Here is a 16,150-nt window from a genome sequence, read left to right as displayed (position 1 = left end):
GATGGTACACACCAGACGAGTGGCAACCACATGGGGCGTTTCCATTTGCGGCAGCCACACTGACCACCCTCTGAGTCGAGAGTCGAAAGTCCTGGATCTGGGGTCTCGAAACTTGGATCGGATCTGGATGCGGATTGGAATCGGTGGTAAGAAGTGCACTTCACTTACAAATCAGTTGCCGGCACTTAAAACCTATTTTGACAATTGAGCTGTCCGCCTGTCAAGCTGACAGCGCGCACTTTTCACGCCACTCGATATGGCGTATATATAATACACATAAAGATATAAAGGATACACATATATATCAAGGATTCGGTAGATATGGTGGTGGTATTTCCTCCACCGTTTTATGCCGTTTTAATTGCAACATCTGTCACTGCGGTTTATGCATATATCAATTTCAAAATAGCCAGCAAATGGCAACGGCAATGATTCCAGAACCCAAACCCCCGGACCCCGTTGAAAATGAAATATATTTTTATTTTTATTATTCGCCGGCAAAAACTGTCACAACACACTCGCCGTTGACGCCTGTCGAGTTCGGTTCCGTTCGGTTCAGATCTTCGAAAAAAGGGTCGGGGTTTGCAGGCAATCCGGGGATCCGGGTCTGAAAGAAGGGTCAGGACTCGATACGCACCACACACACTCTCTGCCAATCTTTCCCTTTTCCCTGCCGCGCGTTTATTGTTGTCATTTTCAGCGGGCCCGACTTTAATGGTTGTCAGAAAACATTAAAAATTGTCACATGAATGTATCGGTCCGTTACACCACGCGTAATTGAGTTCTACTCATTATGCAATATTTGCCTTATAGGAATATAAGTTCATACACATGTACCATTCACTTGCGGAGTGTGCTGATTTTAGTTTTTGACTTTAACAGCGTCCCAATTTGGACAAGAATAATAGTTAAATTAAATGAACAATTGAAAGCAAGTATTGAGGGTGGATTAATGCAACTGAATGGTTACAAAAATGTTTACTTAAATCTGTTCAAAATAGACAATCATTTACATATGCCACAGGTCTGCAAAAATTTTAGACAGGTTGAGAGAAGCCTTAAATACTAAAGCCTATAAAAGTTTCCATTTACTTTGAGTATCAAATAAAGTATTTTAGTAGTAGTTTTTGGGTGTAGACATTAAAAAAAAAACTTTTAAAACTAATATTATTCAACTAAGTAAATCGTTTTTGGAATACCAGGAATAACTATTATAAGAAAAGATTTAATTAAAATGCATTCACTTGGTTTAATTACAAGTGACTTTTATACTTATAATCGTGTACAGCAAAAAATAAAAGTACAAACTAAAATATTACAACTTGAGTGCGTTAAAAGCAGTAAATTTTTAATTTCCCAATAACCCGTTACCCTCTGCTCTTAATAGGCAAGTTAATAAGCATTAAGAGCTTATATTTGATGCACCCTGCACCCTCGAAGTGAAAATATTTTGAATCAAAGCATTTAAATACCGTTTCATTGTTCCCGAAATAAGTGTAATTGAAAATCTCTTAAGCGCTTGGCAAATACACTCGAAGGTGGAAGTTCCAGGGGGGCAAATGCAGATGCACAAGGACACAAGGACGAAGGACAAAGGACGCCGAAGTGCAGAGGCTAAATGAGTTTGTCAATCAAAATGCAAATGTCACCGGGAAGTGACATAATCCCACTTGGGAGTCGGGCTAAGCCGAGCGAAACGAGCCGAAATCCCGGTGCGAGCTAAAGCATTTGACCGCACTTCGCAGCCAACACCACCGAAATCGAAGCACTCAACTCTGCTACATTTGGCATATGAGCAAATTCCCGAGCTCCCCGTCGGAAATAGCAACATATGACGATCTGAAGTTGACGTGATACTTTGGTACTTCCAAAATCCAGGGGATGAGGGCCTGGCCAAGTGGGGGTGTTAAATTGCAGTAATCGGCTCTCGGCAACGGCGACAACGTTTATGTTTTATGTGCTCATTTATAATGCGCACTGCTCATTTGGTAATGGTTCAATAATGACTGTCAGACTACTTAAAAGGCTGCCCAGGATTGCGTGGAACCGCTGACATCTGCACAGCATTACGGCTACCCAGCCGTTTGACTTCTCGAACAAGCCACTCCAATCCAATCCAATTCGACCGATTCCCGGTCACTAATAAATCTCCGATTCTCCGCCAACTTGAGCAATTCGCGGTGACAGGCAAGGCCTCGTGTAATTTTAGGCGCCACTCTCCAGGGGTCAAGAGGAAAGCAGGAAGGGAGGAAAGGAGGATAGCTGAAATAAATAAAGCCGAATCGTAGGTTAGAAATGAGGGAATCTTGGCTTAGTCGAACACAAAAACAAACTCAGTACAGCCACGACTTCGATGTGACTGGGCCAGATAGACTGGCGGCGTTAGTTGGCACACTTGAAACATTTAGCGGACCAACAAAAACCTCACAAAAAAAGATCTTCATCACAGTGTTTTAAACTTCAAGGGGTTTCTTTAAGAAATCTTTAAACTGTTAGGATGAATTGCTACTTTCATTCTCAAAAAAAGAATTATATGTTTTATTTCGGTATATTTTTAATGGTGTTCTGAATTTTGAAAGGCTAATGGCCTTTGTATTTAGATAATGTTTAAATACAAATAAGTATAATGTACTTTCTCTTAGTTCTCTTACTTACTTTTGTTTTTATACGCTTTTTCCAATATTGTAGTCGCAATTAAAACGTTTAAAATTTAAGCTCTAAGTATTTTTTTTTAAAACAGTACCCTTACTTGTTTAAATTTAAGTTGATATTAAATATTAACTATTATTGTGTGTCTTAATTGTGTTCTAATTTTTGAAGTGCAACTGCCAAATGGCAAAAAAGTCATAAAAGCTCACTTACTCAGTGCCATTCTCAGGCCCATTCCCAATCCCATTTCCAATCCACAGCCCAATCCATTCCCCCTGCCATTGCCGTTTCCACTCCCGTAGCCATTCCCCAATTGCCAATTATGCCGCAGCAGCAGCCCATTCGATCTTATAGCAACCATAGCATCCTAAAACATACCATCCAGTACCAGTACCAGTACCAATACCCCATCCTCAAGACAAGACAAACGCTGCAAGTTGCAAGTTGCAACTATCGAGGATCGTTCGCCGTCGATCGCTGTCTGCAGCATTCGCCACTGACGCCAACCGGTGTACAAAAAGTGGGGTTTCCAAATGAAGGGAGTGGGGAGGGGGGCGGGTGAAGGAGGCGAAGTATCTGAGGGATACACCAGCATCCACAGCTACAAGATGGCTGCTGCCAATCCTCGCCCGCACCAAAGCCAACTCCCCCAGATCACAAAATGTGACTCCCGTCCTGGCCAGACGTTCTCTTGTCGTGCCGAGGTGGCATTCGCTGGGAAAACAGCCTCCGGATACAGATACAGATACTCGCATACGGCATATAATTTAATTTACGACGCTTATCAGGCGCCACTTTGCGACGCAATCGGTGACAATTGCATAATCCGGCTGCAAATGCCGAACATTGCTCTAATCGCACTGACGAGCCGTTTCTCACTTACTTTGAGATTGGAATGTTTTTGGTTGTGCCAGTCGTAAATGGCACTTAGTTAATTAAAGTCCTTGATGGGAATTAAATGGAAGAGGAAACAAACGTGGACAAACTATCTATTATCTAAAAAATAATTTTATTTAATCAACCTTAATGAGCTCAACGAATAAAAATTGTTGATTTTAAATTAAGAAATCTTACAGTTGAAATTATATGTTCCGAAAAATGTATGATGTAAAAACATTATTTAGTAATAATAAACAGACAACATTTTTTTTATAAATTTTGTATTGTGTTATCCCACCAGCTTGTCCACAAAGTATATGAAAGGTTTATAATCAATTATGAAATCCCGCTGGCTTGCCAACTTGTAAATCAAAGTGGGAGTTAATTTGCATAAAATTCAATTCTACTTGAAGCCTTCTGTTTCGAGTAGCTTTCGCTGTGCAAAAGAATTGTTTAAAACTGCTCCGAATTAATTCCTGAGACATTGCCAAATGGAAATTCAGGGGGCGGAGCAGGCGGGATTTAACCCCTGCCTTCGAAAACGGGGAGTTAACTTTGGCAGCAAGTGTGCAATTTGTGTATGTGGGCCATAGAGTGGAGTTGATTTCCTTCTCAATTGGCCAAATGGTTTGGGCCCTGTATGTGTGGCAATTTGTTGAATCGACGTCATTTATCATCCGCACGGAGAGTTCTCGTTCTCTAGCCGAAAGGAAGCCACAGCCGATGACAGTGACAATGGCGCATCTGGATACACAGATTGGGATTGTATCTTTCACTTGCATTTCAAGATGCAAATGTCAAGACGTGTTGTACTCTGCGAGCCGTTTTCCCCTCTGGGAATTCCCCACAACCAGAATCCATTCTCGAAGGCGCAGATGCGCACTAATTTGTATGCCCGCACTCCTTGGATTCGTTTGCGAATGGATAAATGTATCTTGTGGGCAGGAGGAAGCGTGCTCGACTCATAAATGTGACTAAATAAATGAAACTTATTTATCATTTTATTTGGGGATAAAGATAACACATAACGGGCCGATTTTCAGTTAATATTTTAGATATTCTACAGCTTATAGCTCGCTAATAATTATTTGAAATCCAAATGAATTCTTTCCGAGATAGGTAATAAGGTAAAGCAGAAGAAACCAAAAATTAATATAGAATTTGTCAGACTTATTTTCCTAAACTTTACTCTGAACCACTTTTACATGTGTTAATTAAATTTTTTCTTTTTACGGATAAATCATCTTTTTAAGGTAATTTTTGTTCTTTAAGAGACCACACCTTACCTTACAATTTTTATTATAACATGTTAAAAAAATAAAATTGTTTAAGTAGTTTTAAAATCTATAAATCCAATCACGAGCAACACTGAACTCTTCTTTGTTTTTACGTTTTCATGCTCATAAATATTTTTAATGTTATATAAAGTTTTTCTTTTTAAATTATCTTTTTATTAAATATTGGATAGAAAACCAGTTTCATTAAGTTATGAATAAAAAATGCCAGTTGGGGGGTTTCATGCCATGCAGAGTTTAGTCAGCCAGCTAAATCAGCGAGCTTTTTTCCGCAAGGCGCCAGGGATGCAACAAAATCGCTGTACGCCCAGTGCCCTGGTCGAATGTTTTTGTTTGTTGTGTTTTTTTATTTGTCGCGTTTAAAAGTGTTTTAAAGTGAATTTTTAAATACAATGGAGCTGCCGAAGGAGTTATCCATTGCGGAGATCCGGAATTACATGTTGGCCAACGAGTGCAAGGTGACAAATCACGCGTTGGTGAAGCACTTCAAAAAATTCCTCACGCACCCGCAGTCGCAAAGTGAGTCATTTGTTTGTTTTTTGGACCTGTTGAATCGCAGAAAAGTCTTGAAAATGGTATTGCGAAATACATGTTTTTATCAATAATTCCAGATGAGGCTCGCAAGCGTTTCAAAACCTATGTTACGCTGCTCTCCACGATAAAAAACGAGAACAATCAGAAGTTTCTAATACTGCGCAAGAAATATGTGAACGAATGTCCCACAGAGGAAGTTGTGGAGCGCGCGGTGTCCGCCGCATCCAGTAATCCGGAGCCCTCGAGTCCGGGCGGGGGATCCCTGAACTTTGACTCCCCCATGAGGCAGCCACCGCCTTACAAGCCCCCTCCCATGGTCACCTCCCCGCCCGGAGGAGCAGTCTCGATTAGCAAGGAGCACCAGGAGAACTACCAGGAATGCGTGGATGAATTCGCAGCTGCCATAAAGCGCATCGAACCCGCCCGTCTGGAGAAGCAACCGTCGGTCAAGTCAGAGGATCCGGAGAAGAAACCCTCCCGATCGAACTCCATCGATGTGACCGACAACAAGGAGAACATACCCCGCTTTTCCTTCTCCTCGGAGGCTTCCACGGACTCCAACCCCAACGAAAAGCCGGAGAAGTCCGGCGAAGACGATTCAAAACCCATTGCCGTTGGCGATGCGGCCGAGAATCCCATCAGCGTGAAGGAGGCCACGCGCAAGTTCAACCGGATGGCATCCGAAGAAGAGGCTAAAATCATATCGCCGCCAGCCAAGAAGAAGCCAGAGAAGGTGAGTGACTAAAAACCGGTTAAAAGGGGCATTACCCATCATGCGGGCGAGGGTTTTGGTTGGAGTGCGGTGCGGGTGCGGGTGCGGGTGACTTTAGAGAGCCCTTTCCTCCCAGCGGTGCCACAATTTGTTTCATTTCCTGTGTGTCAGTGGGAAGATTCGCTCGAAGACAATCCAAATATGCGACGTTTTTTGCATGGCTTTAGTTGTGATTAATTATCACAGTTAAGAATATGTTCATCTGAACTTTTCAGTGATGGAGGAAATAGCTAAAAATGAACCTCCACATAACTAGCTCTTTATTCTTATTAATGACAAAGTAAACTAGGTATACCTTTTATTTTAGCCAAAGATTTTTGTTGGCCTTTGTTCTCGCAAATTCATACAAATTTGATATCAAACCTAATACATGTTTATTAACAAAGAACAGTAAAACAAAGTGTTAAAACAGATGTTTTTACTGTTTGCTGGTACCGATCATTTTTTCTTCTAAAAATAAGTATAAAAATATGTTTTTAATTTTCACTTTCGAATAACGAAATTTATAATTTACCGATTGGATTTTAAACTGCCAAGATAGTTTCGTACATTTTTTAAACGCACCTGAGAAAGATTTTTCTCATACTTATTTATAAATATTTCTTAGTATTGTGCATTTGGATTAAAAAAGTAGTACCTATGCCAACACTGCCTATGACTGAATGGCATAAAAGTACTTGCTGTTATTCCGCTACAAATCAGGGTCAGATTAGATCTAAGGGCCCTTGAAACCCCGAGCAATTATTGTCAATGCATCAGTGGCTGTCCCAGGCTTTGGGCCACCTCAAGTGGAACTGCTGGTGAGTGCCTGCCTGCCTGCCTGCTTGGCTCGAACTAAGCTAGCCGGTCACCCAACTATCTGTCAGTTCCCAGAGCCTTGTCACGAATTGCCACCAGCACAGCCAGAATTGAATAAATCCATTAATTTTATTAGTGGACAATATAAATGTAAGTCTCATAAAACTACATGCGCCTGCATCGTTCCGTTCGCTTTTCTGTCCGTTTCTCTCTGTCCCGGTTTTGTCGCGGCGCATTCGAGAGCTGGAGAACTGGAGAGCTGATGCCCGACATGTGTACTTACATGCGGACACATGTACTCCGATTCCGAATTCGATTCCCGCGTCCGATGTGTTTAGTAACTTTGTGCCATCAACTGGCCATGACGACACTTCTCGCCGGCACTTTGGCCAGGCGTTTGCTCTGCAAGCTGTTTTTCTGCCCTGTTTGCTCTTATTTTTATATTTTTTTTGATACCCCAAAAGCCTATTATGTGTACGTACACATGGGGGACAAGCAAAGAATGAGTTACGTGGGAAATTTGCCGGCCAATAAATGCATGCATGCCAGGCTGGCACTCAGAAAAAATTCAAAAAGAAAGGATTTAGGAAAATAAAATCATTATTTTGTACTACATTGATTTTTTTATAAGACTTAAATTATTTTGTTAGCCATTTAAACATTTTGTTTGAACATTTTTCAAAAATAGTTTTAGTGTGAAGAATACAAAGTTTCTATACCAAAATACAAGGCCTACTAAAGTATATAGCAAAAGACAACTTCAACACTTCAAGAAAATCCATCCAACTGTCTGCACATACTTATATAATTTGTAGCGTGTCCATTTCAAGATTCTAATTTAGAAATATCAATCTCGGGAGCATGTGGCAGTGGAATTTGTCAAGCGTTACGGAAAAATCGTTTCTTAGTTAATGTTACAAGCTATAGTAGTGCAATTGGGCCGAATTGTCAAACAACTGTCATCCACTTAGGCCTGTCAATCACGCAATTTAGAGTTGAAAACGAATATCCCCAGTGCATAAATCATCCGAATCTGTCTGCGAGACGGATGGTCCCATCCCTTTGCATCATGTTTAGAGGAAGATGCTCCGCAGCAGTGGATGTACGTCAAACTGAGATTGTCAACGGCACGTCAGATGCTATAAAATCCCACTAAAACATCGGGAAGCGAACTTAAGTGCCTATTTGTACAGACATTCGGACATGGAAAAATCAAACTCGTCCTTATATTGGATCCGTTTCAAAGCATCACTGCCGCAACTTTGATTTTCTCACGTATTTCATGTTTCCGGACTTACACATCCCATTTTTGAGTATAGAAATTAAAAATACAGAAATTAAGTCTAAACTAACTGAAAGCAATGGGGGATTTTTTACTAGCCTCGTGAAGCAGCGTGGAATATGATTGTTGAGAGGGATGGTAAATTAGTTTTACTCCTCTTGTATTAAACATTACTTTTTAAGTGGAGACCGTTTTAGATAAAGATAACCGAATTGCTTTTTAGTAGCTAACATTTCTAGGCTTACATTTTGTGATTAAATTCTATAATAGGAAAATTTTTTTAAAGGAGAAGAATTTAATGAATACGTTGCATGCTACATAGAAAGATTGATTAGCTAATTTAAATGAATGAATTCACGTGAATTAGTTTGCATAAGCTCATCGCCCTTTTTCACAAGTCATTATTAATTTGTCTGCAACATGAATACAGTAAAAAGAAGGGTTATTATCCACTTGATACTGATCGAGTTGATAGCTGTTACTTAGACCATTGAGGATAAAGAAAGTATCCGTATCGTTGTAAGCGGTTACAGCTTGTTAACAAATTGATTCGCTAACAAGGCTCACCATCATTTCGGATGGCGCCAACCGTCTTCACGCAATTATTAAAATTCAGTTGTAAACAATATTGGGATAGGTTTGATGGATGCTCGTTTTTGGTTCATCAAAAGAAATAACTAATCATCGCAAATCGAAAAGAAAGTGGCGCATCATGTTCATAGGAATTTCGAGGAGGGATTCTAATTCATGGGATTTTTCCTGGCGTGACCAAAGAACTGGGGAGCAAGTGGAGTAGATCCATCATGACGAACCGTGAAATTTTGGCGTCGCAACTGTAACTGTGGGATCTGGAGTCTCGTCTAGCTGATCAATTAAATTCGTTTCGATCGTTTTTAATTAGCCCGATGATTTTGCATTTTGTACGCTCACTCAGCACCGTTGTGCGACGGAAAAGGGTTGATTAATTTACGAACCAAAACAACAAGCGGATTTAAAATGTTTTTTTTTTTTTATTTCAGTAACTAATATTGATAGAAGTATAATAACTTGAGTTTTTACCCATTTTTGATTAATGAAATTTGGAAGGTTATCGGGAAAAAACAAAAATGATGGGTTCAAGCTTAAAGTGTATATATTCAAAACTATTTTCAGGTTGAAAGTTTAATCAAAACTGAAATGAGTCAAATTTATTATTTAAAATCGTAAATTAAAATGGAGCATATTTAGGTTAATATATATTTATTTAAGACCATTAAATTAAATTCCTTTTCCAGTTTCAGCTGGCAAACAAAAACCAAAACAAAGTTTCGTTGATGTTCTGTGACTCTAATTTAAACCCCCTGGTATAACATTTTCCTTTTTCCTTTAAAGCAAATCCCTGCCCAAAAGTGAAATGCAGCATCAAACAGACCGCATATATTCTTATTAAAATAGGAGGCACCTCTCGTGTCCCTTAATGCATATAAAACTGCCATCCGTCCCACATCGAAATGGGGTCGGAGACGGGGAGGGGGCGGGTACGGGCATCCTGGGAATGAGGGGCGTGGCAGGGACGGACCAAACGAACCCGTGGCGAAACCCTTTGCATAAAACAAGTTGGTGAAACATGTTAACATAGCCAATAAGCAGCAATAGAAATTAGTTAGGCAAAGCTATTCTCATCACGGCCATGCCAGCCACAAAGGACCCAATTAAAAATGTAAGGAAACAAACCAAAAGTTGTTATTGCTGTTAAACAACAACGGACTGTGTCCCGAAGCGGTTAAATTTACAACAGCAACAATTTCCACCCGTTCGTCGGACAAACAGGAGTCCACAGTGCGCGCACACACACACATCCCCCGTTTGACAAAAACGGACGGAGTCGAATCCCCGGACCTTGGAAATGGCAAACACGACCATTTTGTGGCATCGGTCCAAAGGTAAGACTCGCCGGGCCAACGTAAACACTGAAGGGACATGGCCCAGACCCCGATTCCCGATCCCAGTTCCCATATCCCCCGATCCCAGTATCCCATGGCCCAGGACCCATGACCAGTGCGAGTGCCACATCCTAGCAAAAGGACAACGGCCAGCTGTGTGATATAATATGGGGCATAAAGGGACACGGGACATAAGAAAACTGGCCAACAAACAAGCGATTGGGGAGGATGAGTGGTGGGCTTGGTTTGCGATAGACAAGGGCAACCGGTGCTCAACCCCCGTGACATCCCTGTCCGGATTCCAAGTTGGAGTTCGAGTCAGAGTTCCAGTCCGAGTTGCTCTTGGTTTGCCTTTTTTTTCTTATTTTTTTTTTTTTGTTTGTTGTCTTCTCCCTGTTGGTTGAGCCAAAGCCATAAAAAAGCAACATACCATCGAAATGGGGGAGCCTTCAGGGTGAGTGGCTACAGTTGCAAAAAAATGTACATCATTAGTACTAAAAGGTAACCATTTGAAAAAGAAACCAGCGCAGATATGTAGGCAATTAAGTCCTCTCAAAAAAATTGCTCCTGAAAAAGAGTTAGTTTTTAAAACTCAAAGTGTGAAGAATATACTGCAGAGTGTGTTAGGTATAGAGTTCAGAAATATTATCCTAAACAAGTAAAGTTTAAGGATAATTTTACAGCCTTTGAAATAGTTTTAACTTACTAAGACAACATTTTGACTATTTTGCTTAAGTTAAAAACTAAGAGGGTCACACAAAATTGCTAACTTAATGCAAAAACTAAGGTGTGCAGCTAAATATGTTTATATTTAAAATTTATATCTTCAAATTAAATTTTTTTTTTTTTTGTTAACTGCTATGCAACTATTGATTGATTCAAGTTAAGGGTAATTTTGTGATACTTATTTTGGGATGTGTAGTGGGCGGTTCATTTCAGTTCGATTCGGTTGGGTTTTGGGTTGGGCTCTTTTGTTTAGCATTGACATGGCCACTTTGCCAGGGGCCCTGCGTCTCAATGTTTTCACTGTTTTGTGATGTTCTGCTGCTGTTTCTGTCCCTGTGTTACGCCTTTTGCCTCGCTCGCTCGAATGCCCGATTCAAAATCCGAATCCGATTCCAAGTCCCCGGTTCGACTTCTAGAATGCCCATAATGCTCGTTGCCCAAAATGCTCGGCATTTGCAAATGGCGACTGCCCCTTTTACCTGGGAAATTGGACAGAATGTGCGTTTGCCACCCGCCCGTGGCTGTAATTGGAAAAACGTGAGCTCTCCAGGAGTCAAGTGGCGTGTAAATAGAAGAGAGCATGAGGATGAGGTCCTGGCACGCGTTCTGCACATCCTGCGGCTAAATGCGGCATTCAAATGTCGTCGTATTTATTAGCTATGTAATGTTAGGCTTGGATAATAAAAGGCCTAGAGTGGGTGATGTTGTTGTTCAGGTGAAGCTAAGGCCGGGGATTCCGAGGATTCCACAGCTTGTTTGGCCCGCGAACATTACGCGAATGGATAATTAGTTGCCGAAAATGTGTTGTGCGCTCGTAAATATGAGGCACACATGTCGACTGCTGTTCTTATTGTCGCGGGCACATGTGTTTGGGAAACCCCTGCCCCGCGGAAACCCCATCCCCATCCACATACCCATACCCATACCCATCCCTTCAATCATTAGAGGGCTCATTATCAGCAGCCGAGTTTGCGGGTGTGTGTCCGCCCCGCCTCTTAGGCTAAAAAACTCTGTAAATCACCGAACCAAAAAAACAACGCAACGCTACGCACAGCTACTTTCTTTTAGCGGGAGATCCTCGAGAGCAAAAGAAAAACCCATCGCACTTTCTGCCTTAAGCACGCGCCTAATAAATAAAAATTATTACCTTCATAATTAGTGGAGGAACATGGCGATGGCGCCGTCGAATGCGTGAGGATAATTACCATCCAGCTTTTGCGCCCGTGTCTGCACCCTCGCAACAACACACACATCCCAATTCCATCCCCATCCCCAATCTTATGAGCATCCCAATTTAACACTCGGAAAAACACTGAATGGATGTTGAACTACTAGAAAAAAGATTGCTTATATGCAATATTGCTATGTAAATTATTATAAATAACAAACAGATTCTTTTTTAAAAGCACGTGTAATAGTTTTATATATAATTCTTAATCTGGCTTTCAAATCTAATTCAAAGTCTGAAAATACAATTTTTTTTTATTAAATAATATTATTGTATTATAAAAATTGTTTAATTAATTGTAAATTTTTCTAGGCTTTTTAAAACTTGGAAATTTGAAATTATATTCCTTTACAAGCTTTTAACATATTTGTATTAATTTCAACATAAGCAGTGGTTTTCCGCAAAAACTAAGTACTGACGAATGCTTCGGTCGTAAGTTTTGAACATTATAAGCTAATCTTAAGCTGCAAGACTATTTATTTGTTTTATTAACTCCTTGCAAATAAAAGATATTTGAGTAAATACAATCAAAGCTTATCTGGCTGCTCAAAAGTATTGGTTTGTTCACTATAAACTTTATTCCTTTAGCTGACACTATTTTAAATATTTAAGTTAGTGCTTGTACTGAATTTATATTTTCGGTAGCCATATCTTTCTAGTCCCAATTAAAGTCCTGTTCGTGCTTGATCTAATTACGAAATACTAGATATTTTTGAAAGTGCACCCCAACCCCGTTCGTTCCATAACCATATCCATATGCACATCCATCGGATGCCACACACAGGGATTGTGGGGCAATGTTACCCGTGTGCGAGTGGGTAAATTAGAATCGTATATTCCGGGAGGCGACAACTGTGTTGGCGTTAATGCTCTCAATGGGCTTTCTATGTTTTATTCCCGCTTCGTGCTGATGTTTTTCGTTTTGGTTTTGGTTTAGGTTTTTTTTTGTTTCTCTTTCTGTTTCCCGCCCCCGCCAAGTCGTAGACAAAGTGGCAGAAACATGCATAATTAATTTATGCCCCCTCCGGGCGCTCCTCTTATGCTTTCAGCAATTAATCGAGGAGAAGGATTCGCCCGAGGTTACGCTGGCGCATCCCAAGGCGAAAGAGTGGATCGTCTCGATGGCCAAGGCTAATTACCAGGAGCTGGCCAAGATGGCCAGCGAGTACCCGGAACTGGTTAAGCTACAGGTAAGCCACTCTTTGATTTGCCAGCCACTTTCCACCCACGCTCCTCTAACAAATGCGACAAGTACAAACTATTCATAAGCATTAATTACGACAAATTAAGCAGCAACGCGTTGTTTTTGCCATGTCGAACAACACTTAAAAATGCGAGGAAAATATAATAACGACAACCGGGGGACTGGCCAAACGGGGCGTGGCACGGGGGGCGTTTGTCGCATAGCGAACGAAAAGCAACAACGCCAGCCGAGGCGACAATTAATTGTGAAATATGTTTTCAGCATTTTTAGCACTTGTAGCGCATGTTAAGAAGTGGGCGTGAGCGCGACTCCGTCCGACATAGGCCGGACGACGAGTCGGCCATAGACATATATATTTATATATAAAGATATATATAGATATAGACGTAGATATATGGACTGCCATTGGGCAACCACTGACGACTGATCTCGAACAGAATCGGTATGAGTGGGAGAGAGGGAGAGGAGTGTCTCGAAGCGACAGACACAATACATGCAATTTCCATTTTTTCGCACTGCTTGTTTCCACAAACATTTGCTACTGCACAATTGTGAACTCCATCATATTTGCGTAATTTGGAATCAAAAGACTTTAAGAATAAAAGTAACGGGCATTAAGTATTTGGCTACTCGATTTGCTTAATAAACAGTTCAAAGTTGCTAAATTAAGAATTAAAGTTTATGTGTCAAAGGATTGTATATTTCAATACTTGACTTAATTTATCTTGTCTGTTGTTTTTTGGTTGCCATTCCATTTTTCATGAAATATTTTCTATGTAATTAAACTTTGTATTAGTTTTATCTACCTTTTTGTAACTAAAAAATGTTGCAATAATTATTTTCGTTAAGCACATTGCGCTAAATATGAATTTTCCTGTTTAATATAATTTCTAAAACTTTTCCTTTTACAAAGCAATATAGTATTATTAGTTTTTTACTATTCATATTCTTTGGATTTTCTTTTTTATAAAATCAACTTCAACACCTAAATGATTTAATATAGTCATTCTTGGCTCAGGCAACTTTGATTTATTCGCATTTTAAAAATCTTCACCCCAAAAGAGGTGTTTTAAAAATTATTTTCTAGACTTATTTTAGGAATTGTTAATTGATGCTAATCAAAAATATTTTGACACAATGTCTGAATGCATTTTACGTGACTTATTGCGTTGGAGAAATTTTGTATTAAAGGATCATAAATAATAAAAAAACAAGAGCTAAACTTCTTATTACTAGAATATTTATAGATTTAGTTTGGGGTATATTAAGACTAGAAAAATTCAGATTCAAATGGGCTGGAATTTCCTACGACGTCGGTCTACTTAATTAATTAACATTCAATTATAACTTTTAATGTGCATTATCGTAATTAGATAAAGTAACCCATTCTTGTAACTGTTGATTTAAATATCTGTAACTTAAGGATTGGGTATTCCCTGGTCCATCACCCCTAGACCAGTTTTTTACATTTATTTATGACATGCGTGTGACCCCACTCAAATTGGGGAAAGAGCGAGTCCCAATTCTCGAGGGGTCGCCGCAAATGAGACATGGAAAAATGGCTCCGCTCGCGACATCTCGAGATTGGGACTGGGATTCGTGCGGGCTCAGTGTGAGAACTCAATACGATCCGCCAGATTTGCTGGCGGTTGCCGTGGCCGTTGCCGTTGCCTTCGCTGTGGTGCCTCTCAATTAGACAGCGTTTTCGGAGTTTTGTACGGCCCCGGGTATTTATGTCCCATATATGCCATATATCCAAAACTCTGATACTGGGGCGTCGGCCCCGTTGCAAGATGATTTATGCCGTCCGCAGAGGAACATGGGCCCCAGGGCCCGGGTCTGCGGCGAAGGCGTGGTATATTATGTTCGCGAGCGGACTAATTGCCGTACAAATGCACTGTTCCCGGAAATAATGAATTCCGCACTCTGCATACGCGTACATGTACGAATGCGCTTGCAAATCTTGAGGGCCATAAGTGCAATCAATTAATGAGCCAGCACCACAGCACCAGCACCCCGGAGGCCATTGGATGAGCAACTGCCAACTGGCAGCTCATTTGCGGCGCTTCCAATTCCTTGAATCACTGAAATCGCAACGAGACGGAAATAGCCATAAATCAGACCGCGATTGCCACTTAACCTAATGCCTCAAGTTCCTTCGGGGGCCACCGAATACAAAATCTGTCTTTTGCTCGTTTGCAGATGTGAATGGCCGAAAAAACTGTATTTATCTTATGAGCATTAAAATGTTCACTCGCAGTTAATCATTAGACAATTTAGTGCAATTAGTTTCTAATGATGCATTAAATGAACTAATGTGGCAATTATATAACTGGGAATGTTGATGATTTTTAGGTGATGTTGTAAAATAAGATATGATATGCGTCCAAGATCCACGGATCTGTTTTATAAACGCTTGTGAAAACACAATTCAACTACAAATCTAGAAAAAAACAAAGACAAAAAAAAGACTACTAATGAATTAAAAGTATTTTAAAAATGCTATATCTTGTAAGATTTAAAACTTCTAATTGTGCAAATTAAGGAAATTACAACTCCTATAGTTAGTAAAATTTATGTCTCCGAAAAATTAATGTCAAATGAGAACTTAAAAAAGTTAACATAAGAGTTTATAATAAAAACCTGAACATTTTTGAAATCATATTCTACTTTCTAACTCTTGTTTCCAAAAAAGTATTTTAAACCAACTGGAATATATTCTAAGTGAAATCTGCCCGGAGCCCCAAAGTTATGCAGATAGATTCAGTTACACTTGTATGCTAACAGGATAATGTACAATGTCCGGACTCACATGCCGACCATTTACATATGTACGCGTATGTAAATAAACGGGCCAGAAT

The 16,150-nt window shown here is 40.1% G+C and overlaps 1 protein-coding gene across 3 annotated transcripts in view; it reads left to right on the top strand.

The window, feature by feature from the left end:
• The first annotated feature begins 5,107 nt into the window (after nucleotides 1-5,107).
• Nucleotides 5,108-16,150, top strand: part of LOC128258023 (ankyrin repeat domain-containing protein SOWAHC) — a 37,314-nt gene continuing 26,271 nt past the window's right edge. For 2 of the 3 annotated variants that reach the window (XM_052989422.1, XM_052989423.1), the window contains exons 1-3: nucleotides 5,109-5,342; nucleotides 5,435-6,090; nucleotides 13,135-13,275. In XM_052989422.1, the coding sequence (XP_052845382.1) occupies nucleotides 5,216-5,342; nucleotides 5,435-6,090; nucleotides 13,135-13,275 (924 nt within the window). In that variant the 5' untranslated portion in view covers nucleotides 5,109-5,215. Of the gene's footprint in view, nucleotides 5,343-5,434; nucleotides 6,091-13,134; nucleotides 13,276-16,150 lie in introns of all 3 variants that reach the window. The other variant, XM_052989420.1, reaches the window with a different exon arrangement.

The sequence above is a fragment of the Drosophila gunungcola genome (genome assembly GCF_025200985.1).
Source record: "Drosophila gunungcola strain Sukarami chromosome 3L unlocalized genomic scaffold, Dgunungcola_SK_2 000002F, whole genome shotgun sequence".
Lineage (NCBI taxonomy): Eukaryota > Metazoa > Arthropoda > Insecta > Diptera > Drosophilidae > Drosophila > Drosophila gunungcola.
This window is presented reverse-complemented; position numbering and strand designations above follow the sequence as displayed.